Source organism: Grammomys surdaster, unplaced genomic scaffold (assembly GCF_004785775.1).
Source record: "Grammomys surdaster isolate TR1022 unplaced genomic scaffold, NIH_TR_1.0 273, whole genome shotgun sequence".
NCBI lineage: Eukaryota > Metazoa > Chordata > Mammalia > Rodentia > Muridae > Grammomys > Grammomys surdaster.
Window position 1 is genome coordinate 989,689 of NW_021604714.1, and position 13,627 is coordinate 1,003,315.

A 13,627-nucleotide genomic window follows, 5' to 3' on the forward strand; every position below is an offset into this window, starting at 1 on the left:
CCAAAACCTTTTCTGGGTGCTGACACTGAGAACACAGGAGCTCTCCCTGTCCCGAGTGTAGTACCCTCCAAAACCTTTGCTGGGTGCTGATGCTGAGTTCTTTCTCCTCCTACTCTTTTCAGCCTGATTTCTTTGGACCTTGTGATAAAGCATATTCTCTTCTCTCCCTAGCTTTCCATCCTCCTCAGATCATTTCATATAGATAAGTGTACTATCTGTCCCTCTGAAAGGCCAGCCCTTCTCTCACTGAGGAGCAGGCTGAGAGAAAAGGTGCACTGTGTTTAGAAAGCCAGCGTTTGCTGCCTTCTCTCTTCCGGCCCTTCCTTGTGGCCCTGCACCACCCTGGAGGTCAATAGGGAGACAGCTTGTTTATGTTTGAGAACGTGGCTGCATAGGGAAAGTGCAACCCTGTGCAGCTGCCTGTGAAACAGGCAACGCAGCCCAGTGGTCAGCGATGTGCTGGGCTGCACAAGTTCTTTACCACAGTACTAAGTAAAATGGAATTCCTTAATTGTCACTGAAGCAGAACTTAAGGGACCCCAGTTTAAGTGGGGCATGTGTTTGCTAAGTCGTGCAAGCCGGTGATTCAGAAGGCTTCCAAGACACACAGATGTTTTCTGCACTGTGATAATTTTGTAATAACCTGGATCTCTCCTTGAGACACTTAGTGACCTGGAGGACTGATTACATGCCTGCAGCACTCCAAGGGTGCACCTGCAGGATTGTCAAGACTTAACAGATGTGGTGGTTTGAATAGGAATGCCCCCGCATAGACTCATGTGTTTGAATGCTTGGCCCATAGGGAGGGAAACTATCAGGAGGTGTGGCCTTGTTGGAGGAAGTGTGTCACTGTGTAAGAGGGCTTTGAGGTCATACATGCCCAAGCTATGCCCAGTATAGTGCACAGTTGCCTCTGCTGCCTACAGATGAAGATGTAGATCTCTGAGCCCCTTTTCCTGCACCACGTCTTCCTACATACCACCATATATCCTACCAGTGAGAGTAAGAAACTGAACCTCTGAAACATCTGTCCATGGCCCTTGACATTTTAAGCTGGTAGATCCCTGAAATGCACTCCTCAAAACTCCCAAATCTTCACTTAGTAGGTCTTCAACTTTAAAATGTTGAACAAGTAGAATGTTTGTGTCTGTTGTAAGTGTGTGAAACACCTACCGCCCACCCCACCCCACCCCCTGCCAGCTCAGCCTCATTGAAGACCTCAGAAGCCAGGGGCTGTAGCTCAGTGTAGGGCACTTGCCTGGTACTCACAAGACCCTGATCCTCTGCAACATGAAAAAACTTATTAGGTAGGTAGTTTTACCTCAGAAGACCTAGTAGGCAAAACAGAGAGGTACTGTCCAAAGTGAAATCATGGAGCTAAAGCCAAGAGTTTTGAAGTCGGCCAAGACTGCAGAAAGGGCAAATACTGGGGTTTAAGCCTTTTTGGTTCTAATTGCTTGATAATAGTGGAACATGTCACCAAAGGCCAAGTTTGTGTCTTCAAACACTAGTAAAACTGCTAATTTGAGCATTGAAATTGCTACTTGGGGATCTCCTGTAGAAACTGCCCTTGAAACACAGCAGAGGTATGTTTGTGCCCTTAGAAACCAAAGGTTTTTCATGAACCCTGGGCAAGTCAGCCACTCTCAGGTTTACAAACAAGAAGCATTTCAACTTTGAGTCTACCTTGTTTCACCATGATGGGGAATTCCAGAAAGGGGAGCATAAGTGTCCAGATCCTTAAAGGCTAGCCCAGATTGCCGAGCCACAGCTCTGGTTTAGAATCTGCCTGTAAATGAATTCTGTGCTGCCAGCTCCGGCTAAGTCATCTGAGCCTACTGGAAACCTGCTTTAAAGTTGCCCACTTGCAGAATTTTTATCAGTTCCTCTGTTTTGTTTCAGAATGGCAAATTGAGCCATAAATCAAACTTAAATCGAATCCCCCAAAACTTTGGGTTTTGTCAGAAATTAATCAGTTCTGTGCAAATGACGGAGTGACGGATGGGAACGACCGGGGCCCGAGTGGGAGAGGAGGTTCTCGCCTGTGTTGGTGATGTTGATTCCTTTGCAGAAGCCGTGCTTTTCCTTAACCCCGCTCTCATCCCTCACCCCTCCCCCGGCTGTTGTGGCTTATCCCAAATGTCAGGGTGCTGTCCTGAAGGTTGTAGAGAAGTAGAGAATTTTGTGAACCCGGACGGCCGCATCTGCTAACCCGGCTTAGTCACTTGTTTGTTGCCTCAGGCTTCTTGTCTGCAAAGCGGAGCCAAGAAGCTCCATGGACCTGACAAAGATTTAGATGGAAGAGTGAACGGGGGAGCCTCCTGGGTGAGGCGCACGCTCAGTAGAGGGTTGTTATTGTGGTGTAGTTCTTGTGGCTTGTACACTCCGTGGCTCACGAGGGAAGAAGCACGACTGGAAAGAATCCACTCTTGGCTATTTCCATTTTTATCACTGTCTTACATGTGTCATCTGCCCAGCAGAGGTCCCTAAGGACACCTTCCTTCCCAGGCCACACCGTGACTCACACGGTGCTGGACAAGTAGAAGGCGTTGGGGAAACACTTGTTGACATGAACTTAGCACCATCTGACATCTGTGAACGCCCTCTCAGGAGGACAGCCCTGCCCTGTAGGAATGGGAAGACATTCTACCATCTTCATGTCCTTTGGCCCCCTACTTGGCTACTAGGCCTAGAGCCACCATGTTACATGTTGTAGAAATTATATAATCTCAGTCGGGGGGCTTCTACCCTGCCTTTGATCATTTGGTTCCCAGATAAAAGACATATAACTTTTATTATTATAATAAGCCTTAATTAGCTCTAGAGCTGGGCAGAAATCTTCCCTCTAAGCTATTCAAATCTATTTCCTCATTAATAACCCTGAGTTATAATTTGTCAGGTTTCGTCTGAGTTTAACTCCAGTTGGCCAGCCCTCATGGCCATGCTTTCATGATCCACCTACCCCATGGCATCTTCCTTCTCTCCTCCTCTCCCTCCCTCATGGTCTCCTCAGACCCCAAGCCTGGGAACTCTAAGCTCCACCTATATCAACTCTGGTCAGCTATAGGCTATAGGCATCTTTATTACCAATCAGGAGTAACCTGGGGCGGGGGGGGGGAGGGGAGGGTTACATAATGTCACTTGGGTCTACCTGCAGATTCTCTCATCCTTTGGGTCAACCAGGCCTTGGGAACCAGTATTTTCTTTAAAGATTTATCTATTTTTTATTTATACGAGTACACATTGCAGCTATCTTCAGACACATACTAGAAGAGGGCATCAAATCACATTACTGATGGTTCTGAGCCACCATGTGGTTGCAGGGAACTGAACTCAGGACCTCTGGCAGAGCAGTCAGTGCTCTTAACCACTGAGCCATCTCTCCAGCCCAGGAACCAGTATTTTAGCATTAAATACATAGCAAAAGACCAAACCTCAACAGTACATGTTACATAGAATTAACATTGCAGCTGGGACCGAGAGAGCTTCCTTGTCTAAATGAAACCTTAATGTTCTAATAAGCTTAGATTCGCTTGAGGTTCTTTTCTCTTGTTACATATTTCCTTAAGCTCTATTGACGTCCTGTCATTCAGTTATCCTTTTTGAGAAAACTTGTAATTTCTTGTTTGAAATCCTTAGAGATCTACTTGATTTTTGCATAAGCATGATTGATAGGGTTTGTAATCATTTTTAAGTCTTCTCTGTAATCATTTTTAAGACTTCTAAAAGTCATAGATGATCTTAGAGAGTGGTCAGTACTAGTAATGTATGAAATCTTAGCACTGAGGAGGCAGAGGCAGCCAGAGCTCTGTGAGTTTGAGGCCAGCCTGGTCTACATGCTGAGTTCCTGGCCAACCAGGGCTACATAGTGAGATCTTGTCTAAAAAGAAGAAAAGAGAAAGTTTTATGAATTCTTATAGAGTTTTAAAATCGGCCATCTCTCGAGGATGCTCCTGACTGGGGAGGGGGGTGGGAGGGGGTGGGGGGCCTGGCCTTTATCTGTTCCCGGTCCAACCTGTTTGGTTTTTTAATTATTATTAGCGTATCTTAATAACTCAGAGTAATGAGCTTCATCGTGATAATGTCATGCAAGCATACAAGCAGTTCTGCTTTGTCTGTGAGGAACTGAGGCCCAGATTCATCTCTCCCCTCACACACAGCTGGTCATTCTGCAGTCCACGTCAAAATACCTTCCATGTAACTCGCGACCCCTCTGTCTGCTTCCTACCCAGTTTGAACGCCATGACCCGGTAGATGGAAGGATCTCTGAGAGGCAGTTCGGGGGCATGCTGCTGGCCTACAGTGGGGTGCAGTCCAAGAAGCTGACCGCCATGCAGAGACAGCTGAAGAAGCACTTCAAAGACGGGAAGGTAGGTTGCCTTGGCTACAGGGAGATATGAAACCATGGGAACCTCTGGTTATTGCAGAGATATCAATAATGAGAACATGTCATGAACCGTTCAGCAATGAATAAGTCTCTCATACCTAAGGTCCAAAAAGAGAAAAATAATAGACAGCAGACAGAGAACAGGAGAGAGGGTAGAATAACCCCAGGTCTCTTGTTCAAACACAGGTGGCTCCCTGCACTGGGATTGAGGAGCATTTAAAAAAAAAAAAACTAATTTGGATGGGAAAAAAGATAGCGTTCTGTTGTAGATGTCTTGAATTGAAAATAGCTATAGGCTATCCACATGGAGACATCACAAGGCAGCTCGGTATCCATGGCTATCCCAGAGCTCCGAGCCCGCTCTGATAATCACTGACCCTAAAGCCATGAGAACTGAGGGATCTCCTGAGGAGTCTGGCACAGAGTGAAAACCAAGGACCAGAGGCCAGAATCCACTGAAACAGAATTTTGAGAAGTCGGGGAAGGACTTACTCAGTCTGCTTTGTAATGCCAGAAGCACAAGCAACCTGGAGAGGAGAGGATGCAGCAAGCTTCCAGGTTATAACTCCTGTCAGAGGAAGCCAAGGCAGGAACCTATAGACAGGAACTGAAGCAGAGACCATTGAGAGAGGCCGCTTACTGAGGTTGCTCTCCATGGCTTGCTTGCTCAGCCTGCTTTCTTATACAGCACCAGGACCACCTTCCCAGCTATGGCACCACCCACAGACGCCCTCTTGTATCAATAATTAATCAAGAAAATGCCCCCACCAGACTTGCCTACAGGATGACACTAGCGTAGGCCGCACTGACAAAATAACGCATGAGAACACAACCTTTGAGTCGAAAATCAGCAGTAAAGCAAACCGAGCACATGTGAGGAGCTGATCAGGAGCTAGGCTGGAGCATCCCAGACCAAGGACAACTGTGCTCAGAGAAGCACAGAAGAAGCCTAGGCCTCACTCACAACGAGAGGGTGCTAAAGGCTTGAGGATGAAATGACAGGGTTGGTTATTTATGTAAAGAGAGCTGTGACCCCATTGTGGAAGATAGTGTGGGAACGGGCAGGAGTAGGATCAGATCGACTGATAATAAGGTTACTAGAGAGGAAGAGGAGGGTGAGCATTGACATTAGAGACCTTGCGTTCACGGGAGCCCTACTCAATCCTGCTCTCTACCGTCCTTAATACTGGCTGGACCCAGTACAGGTGAAGGGCAGCCCCAAAGTCCCCACAGCTCTTGGGAGGAGTAGACTGAAGCAGAGACTGGAGTACTGCCTGAGCGTGGACTCTTCCCAGAGTCTTCCCAGAGACTCACTGCAGGCCCCAAACCTCTCCCGCAAGACAGCAGTCATCATGTGGCCACGCTCAGAGCCCCAGTCTGGCACTGAAAATGTTCTGTGAATAATGGCAAGGGTAGTGGGTGTGATCAAGGCAAGGCTTCTCTGAAGACAGTTCCGCTGTGACTGTAGGTAACCCTGACCTCATTGGCTTTGGAAACTGAACTCTTCTGATCTGCTTGCCATTGGACAGTCACAGCTTTTAAAACCCAGTAGCTAGAGAACAATTAAGATTTGGGCCAGCATTTGTCCCAGTGTAACTGTTTGTGTAAGAAATCGTCCATGAACAACACCACTGCTTTTCTAACTGCTTCTCAGCTGGACGTTTTTCTTCCTTGCCTTGGATGTTGAGAAGCTGAAAGGACTCAGAACCAGGCAGGGTTCTTGTAGGTCCATCCTGTCTCCACAGCAGGGGCTCTCCTGGCTGAGGGGCAGTCTTGTCATGAATGGAGTAAGGGAATGGTTCTTCCCCTGAAGAGCACATCTGTGCTATCCAATACCCAGCTTGTGTCTGGAAATTATGATATGATGATTGCATGTGTGTAGATGAGTTTCTTAACCCTTTGCTGGACACATGATGTTTATATAAAGGAAGCACTCCTTTCTGTAGAAAGACTTTTCATCTTTGCTTTGTGAGAGCTTTTTCTGGTTTGCTGTTTGTTAGGTTTTTGGAGTACCAGGGATCCAGCCTGGGCCTTCACAGATGCTAGCCAGATGTGCTACTCTGAGTTACATAACCAGCCTGAGCAGACCTCTATTTTTAAAGGTCACTGGAGACATTGGTTTGACCATAAGTTAGCTATCAATCATGATAGGCAAATTCATATTTTATTATGAATTTATATTTGAAAGTAATGAATGAGGTGCTAAAGACGTCTCCCTTGAAGGCATAGAGTGTTTTAGCTTGTACAGGAGTTAATTTAGGACCAAAGACCTTGCAAACAGAGCTCGGCCATGGGAGGACAAACCGTGAAACTGGAATCTGGGTGCACAGTCATGTTTGGGCAGAATTTCTAGCCTGCTTTAGCCAGGAGATTGAGATTGATTGCCTCTCGTGTTGATTAAATAGCTATGAATACAGCAATGAGGCTAATGAGAGTTAATAAAGGGCCTTGCCTCCTGATGTCGCCAGTCCATCCCCCCAGGACCATCTCCCTTCAAGAAGGGACTCCCATCTGTCTCTAACTGCTTCCGTTTCAAACTTTGGGTCTGTTACCATGGAAACGGAAGGGCTAGAGAGACGCACAACTGTTAAGAATGCTGGCTGCTCTTGTGAAGACCCGGGTTCAGTTCCCACCACCCACATAGTGGCTCACAGCCACCTAGAACTCCAGTTCCAGTGGATAGGATGTCCTCTTCTGGCCTCCACAGGCACTGTGTGCACATTGTACACGCACACACACACATACACATATATGTATACATAAACACTCATGCCCATAAAATAAATAAAAGAAGCCTTAAAGAAGGTAAAATGGCAGGACTTCTTCAAACCAATGAAGTCAGAGTTCAGAGGGAGGTCTGTGTGTGTATGTGTCTGTGTGTTTCTCTGCGTGTGTGTGTGTGTGTGTGTGTGTGTGTGTGTGTGTGTGTGTGTGTGTCTGTGTGTGTGTGTGTGTTACATTGGTCGGTCTAGATGTGTGTCTCTTAAATTCCCTGGCTTCACTTAACCCAGACTTCACCCCATTTCCTCCCAAGATGCCACACACAAAAAAAAGAATCCCTTCCAGAGTTCAGGACATACCTCCGTTATAACTAGTTTAGTAGGGATGAGCCTATTAGCTTTCAGATGACTACCCACCAGGTACTGGTTGCTGTCTCTTTAATTTAACTGCTGCTGTCCTAGTAATACGATGTTCATTTGTCTTCTCTCTGCCAGACTCCCTGCCAACCACTTCCCCAGACTTCCTAGGGAGGTCCAGGAAAAGGTACATAAGGAGCAGAAGAGACCTGGGGAAAAGAACTGTAGGTTAGAGGTGGAGACAGCTTGTTCCCACTGTGGGGAGGATGAGAACAGCCACTGTAAGGCAGGAAAACCCCATGGTGGCTGAGAGGGCAGAGCCGGGAGTTGCATTAGAGAAGCCAGCCATTCCTAGGACAGGCCAGCCCAAAGCCAAGGAACTTGGCTGTACTGTAGATGTCCCTTGAAATGACGCAGGGCTAGGAGCTGCCACTCGGCACGGATGGCACGAGGGATGCTGGCCTGACAGGCTGCTGCGTTTCTCATCTGTCGGTTCAAGTCCACTGCAGGTGACACAGTAGCTGAGAGGTACCCCTGACAAAGGAATGGGTCGGGAGAAACTTGGAACAGACCTACATTTTCAGAAGGGGCTGAGGGAGGAGAGCTGGACCGAGTGGAGAGAAGACAGCAAGGACAGAACGTGAGACTGGCAATTTCTATGTGCTAGACATTTACCCTCCTGTGCAGTTTTGCTTGGTAGACAACCATTGTTCAAATGAAAAAATGTTCCCCTCTCTTTCCCCTGCTCCTCCTCCTCCCCCTGCTCCTCCTTCTCTTCCTCTTCTTCTTCCTCCCCCTCTTCTCTTCCTCCTCCTCATCTCCCCCCTCCAATCTTCTTCTTGAAGACAGGGTTTCTTTGTGTATCCCTGGCTACCCTAGAACTTATTTTGTAGACCAGGCTGGCCTCGAACTCAAGAGACCCATCTGCCTCTGCCTCCCAAGTGCTGGAATTGAAAGTGTATGCTACCATTATGGGCTTGAAAAGGTAATCTTAAGAGCCTTAGCTACTGACCAGAAATCATGCACTGTCTGAAGAGGCAACACCAATACCCAAAGCTAAGAAGAGTCCATCACCTTCCTGCTGATGGCCCTATTCCTTGCCATAGTTTTGTTTCTAGATTTTGACAAGGAATTAATGATATAACTTGAACTGACCTTCACTTCTCAATTCTCCTGCCTCAGCCTCCAAGTGCTGGGATTCCAGGCATGTCTACCCCTCCCAGTTCATCCCCACTCTTTATTCCCTATGATCTGAATAAGCACAAGGTTTGGGAGAAACAAGCCATCGACCCCAGGTTCCTGCCCAAGGTTCCTAGGAACATAGAAAGGTCCGTTCACTGGTGGAAGATAGTGGAGGACTTACATCCTTAGCCAGGAAGTCTGGGAACCTATCCACTTGACAATGGGAAGTCGCTGACGTTTTGTGAAGAAAGTTCTGTTTCAAGATTAGATGCTTGTGGCAATGTAAGACACAGAAACATGTCATTTCCTCTGCTGCCGGGCTGCAGCTGAAGACAAGTCCTGAGCTTATGAAAGGAGGGCACTGTACGGAGCAGGAGACTGAGCAGAGACTAGATGATGGGGTGGATGGCGGCCATGTTGTAAAGAAGAAATGACTCTTCAGCGAGCCATGAGAGATACTGGAGCAATCGCATGCACTCCCTGCAGATGATGTGCTGTCACCTTTAAGTCAGGGCACAGGACCTGTCTGTGATGGTGTTTACACGCATCCGTGGCCCCTCGCCAGTGGCATCAGGCTTTACAGCTGACTCTGGAGGAGGCCTCCTTAACACAGTTCTATCCACTGCATTTGTCTTGTGTTTTAAAGATAGGGCATCTCTATGTAGTCTTGGCACCCACTCTGTAGACCAGGCTAGCCTCAGACTCACAGAGATCTACCTGCCTCTGTTTCCCGTGTGCTCCACCATGCCTTTATTTGTAAGTTTATTTTAACTTTACTTTTTACATGTAGGGGAGGAAAGGGTGCACACTCTGCAGCATGTGTGTGGAGGGCAGAGGACACCTGGAAGGAGCCTGTGCTCTCCCACCACCATGTGGGGTCCAAGGACTGAACTCAGGTCACTGGACTTACCACTGAGGACCATAATCCACTGGCCATCTTGCCAGTCCTGAGTCTCATTTTAAACAACTTGACTGAAGGATAATTTATAAACCATAAAATTCAGTGTACAGTTCAGTGGTTCCCAGTAAATGTGCAGTTATGCAACGTCACTGCCTACACAGTACGCAGACATTTTCATCCCCCCAGCGGTGCATCCCAGCCCTACTCCCTCCCATCACCGTCTCCAGAGAGCTCGCCCTTCCTCTGTGCGTCATAAGAAACACAGCATCTCAGTGCCGTCTTTCTCCTCTGGCTTCTTCTACTTCGTATAATGTTTTGACCATATTAATCTTCTTGTTTTGCTTTTTGCGTCTCATCACTGAGTAGCAAATAGCATTATATCATCCATGTTTTCCTCACCCATCACCATCAAATGCACAACCAAGCTGCTTCCCTCTTAGGCTCTCAGGAGTACTGCTGTTCTCAGTGTTCACATCCAGGTTCTCACGTGGACCTATGGTGGTGTCGTTGTCCTATAATAAGTATAATTATATTATTATATGGCTCAGTGATTAAGAGTATTAGCTACTCTTCTAGAGGACCCAGGTTCAGTTCCCAGCACCCACATGACGGTTCACAACCGTCTGTCTTATTCTTCTTATTATTATTATGTATTCCTGGGTGTTTTGCTTGCATTATGTTTGTAAACTGTGAGTGTGCCTTAGTGCCTGCAGGGGCCAGAAGAGGGTGCCAGATCCCCTGGAATTGGAGTGACAGACGGTTGTGAACTGTCATGTGCGTGCTAGGAACTGAACCTGGGTCCTCTAGAAGAGCAGCTCTTAATCACTGAGCCATCTCTCCAGCCCCTAAACCTATGTTTTTTATTTTTATTTTTTTAGAAGAATCCTAGGAGGGAGATAGCTAGGTCTTATTGGATATTTATATTTTACTTTTTAAGAGACAGCCATCCAAACTGTCATGGTGGTGTGCAGCTTTAATCCTGGCACTTGGAAAGAGAGACAGGAGTATCTCTGTGACTCTGAGGTTAGCTTGGTGTAGTGTGAGGTCCAGGCCATCCAGAGCCAGGTAGAGAGACCCTGTCTCAGAAAGCTAAGGGAAGAAAAAAAAAGACATAGATATTGTTATGACTTTAATTTGTATTTTTTTTTCTTTTTTTTTTTTTTTTTTGGTTTTTCGAGACAGGGTTTCTCTGTGTAGTCCTGGCTGTCCTGGAACTCACTCTGTAGACCAGGCTGGCCTCGAACTCAGAAATCCGCCTGCCTCTGCCTCCCAAGTGCTGGGATTAAAGGCGTGCGCCACCACCGCCCGGCTTAATTTGTATTTTTCTAATGTGTTTATCATTCATGCATGTTGTTTAGTAAAATGTCTATTGCATATTTATTCATTTGTTTGTTTATGGTGCTGAGGTCAAACCCAAGGCCCTATGTATGTAGGACAAGTGCTCTCTGTACCCCTGGGCTGCGTGCACTACCAGATCTTTTATTAAATCACGTTTCACTATTGAGTTGTAAGAGTTCTTTATACAACTCTGGGTATAAATCCGGTATCAAAAGAGTGATTTTCAAATATTTTCTCTTAGACTCTCATTTGCAGTTTTCTCTTGGTTTGGCTGAGCTGAGTTACCCATTTTCTATTCTGGTTGGGTTTGGTTTGGGGGTGGATTGTGCTTTGCTGTGTTATATAAGAACTCTTGCCTTGCTTAGCCATAAAGATAGCCACTGTTTTCTTCTAAATTTTTGTTGATTGCTTTTACTTCCAAAAGGCAGTTGACTTCATTAACAACTCCCTGGCGTTAAATGCATTTTTGCAGTGCCTAGGAAAATCTCCACTTCCACAAGCTACTATTAACCTTTCTGTCATTTCTGAGTAGCCTAGCCTTTGGGAAGTCCATCTTTCCTGCTCTTACTAATTAGCTAGATTACAGAACAGTTTTCCCTAACGCCTCCATTTTCACCCTCCCCGTAGAGTATCAAGAAGACTCCAGTGCCCCCGAGCTCGGGGGTGGGGAGGAATGGTGGGGGAGAAACACACCCTCCTCTCTGTTGTGACACCGGTTCCACTCACAGCCAATGGATCGTATGTGAGCTTTATTTAGTCTTCCTGTCTGAACAGCTCACAGTAAGCAGAGCCCTTGAACTTCACTTTACATCCACAAAGCTCATGGTGTAGTCTTCTTTTGGTACTTGTGTGTGTGTGTGTGTGTGTGTGTGTGTGTGTGTGTGTGTTGTGTGTGTGTGTGTACGTGTGCACATGCATGCATGCATGTATGCATGCATGACCTTGCAAGTGTGTATGGAGGCCAAAATTCAATACCAAGTGTCTAGCTCTATCACTCTTCACATATTTTTGAGACAAAGACTCTCATGTCAACTAGGATTCACTAGGGTGTGTGTGTGTGTGTGTGTGTGTGTGTGTGTGTGTGTAGCAGTTATTGGGAAATAAGAGTTTTGTGGTTGGTGTTATCCCTTCTTTAAGAAGGCCTATGTAAATTATAAGCCCCATAATATCAAGGCCTATGTCCAGTGTTGTTTTATTTCTCTTGCTGTTCTTGGCAGAGTACTGATAACCAAGCGCTCAATAAATATTCTTTATTGCATCTGTACAATAAAGACAGCCTTATATATTAGATTCAACGGTGTCACCAGATGATTTGTATGCCACTGTTTGTATAAATCATCTTGAATAAGATGCAAGTTGTCCTCCCTCCCTCCCCATCTCTGTCCTTCAGTAAACTCAGCATCAGAAGTCTGGGCTCGCTCTGTAGTAGTTGATGTTTTGCCAAAAAAAAGGAAAGAAAAGAAAAAATTAGTAAACATTATAGATTCTTTGTCAAACTAGAAAGTGTTTTCTCTACAGCATTCTCTGTTTTAAGAGTCTTAAGTCAGCCTTTAGTCATCAAAACCCTTTCCAGGCTGAGGCTGAGGGTGCAGCTCAGAGGTAGGTCACTTGTCCAGCATGCACAAGTCCCCATGTTTGACCCTCATCCCTACAAAATGAAAAGAATTTGAATGGAGGACTGGCAACAAGGCTCAGCAGGTGAAAGTGCTTGCCGCCCAGGGATCATGTGTGGGTGCTGAGAGCCGAACCTGGGTCCTTGGCAAGAACAGCCATGCTCTTAAGTGCTGAGACTTCTCTCCAGCCTTGTAAAGTTTTTTTTTAAAAGGAAAAAGAGTAAGAATTCTGTCTCCTGTCCCCTATCTTCAGAGAAACCCATCTGTTATTTTTATAAAGCTTTAGTGCATTTCGTGTATGTATCCCAATATACACAGAAGTTACCCACTTTACCCATTTTTAATTCTGTAATCCAGTGGTTTTACATGCATCCCATTGTTGGGCACCTTTCACCTCTGTCTCCAGAACTTTGTTCCTCTCCCCAAACTGAAACTCTACCAGTTAAACAAGTGCAAGGCAAGTGCTTACAGCAGCCAGCACACCATAGCACCGTATGAACACTAAGCCCCAGCTCTGGACAGCCCAAGTCAAGGCCAAGAAAATGACCTGGAATCAAGTGTTTAACTGAATGCATGCGTACAGGTGGCTATTGTTCACAACTCTCCAAAACTGGAGAGCACCCCTTTTTGAAACAGGAAAACAGTTTGCAAGGGCCAGTGAGATGACTCAATGGGTAAATGCCCTAACTACCTTACCCGGTGACCTGAGTTTGAGCCTAGGATCCCATTCAAAGATGGAAGATGACAGACTCTGCAAAGATGTCCTCTGCCCCCATACGCCCTCTCCCTGTCCCCGCCCCCAGACAGGACATGCTAATGAATTACAAGTGCATAGAGAGTCCCTTTAACAAAGAAAAACAGATGTGATATATGTAAATTATATAATACTTATATAATAAAAGTAAACTGTAGATAAACAAAAGCCTGGAACAGATCTTAGGAGAAGCCATACACTGCAAAATGTATGCTACTCAATTCCACTCAGAAAGTTCAAAAATAGTCTAAGGGGACTTTCTGTTTAAGGCACCAGCACTGGGTTTTTGTTGTTGGTAGTGGTGGTGGTGATTGGTTGGTTGGTGGTTTGGTTTGGTTTGGTTTGGTTTGGTTTGGTTTGGTTTGGTTTGGTTTG

The 13,627-nt window shown here is 46.1% G+C and overlaps 1 protein-coding gene across 1 annotated transcript in view; it reads left to right on the forward strand.

The window, feature by feature from the left end:
* Window positions 1-13,627, forward strand: part of Micu1 (mitochondrial calcium uptake 1) — a 156,510-nt gene that overhangs the window by 119,182 nt on the left and 23,701 nt on the right. Inside the window, exon 9 of the mRNA XM_028776770.1 lies at window positions 4,233-4,370. Within this exon, the coding sequence (XP_028632603.1) occupies window positions 4,233-4,370 (138 nt within the window). The remainder of the gene's footprint in view (window positions 1-4,232; window positions 4,371-13,627) is intronic.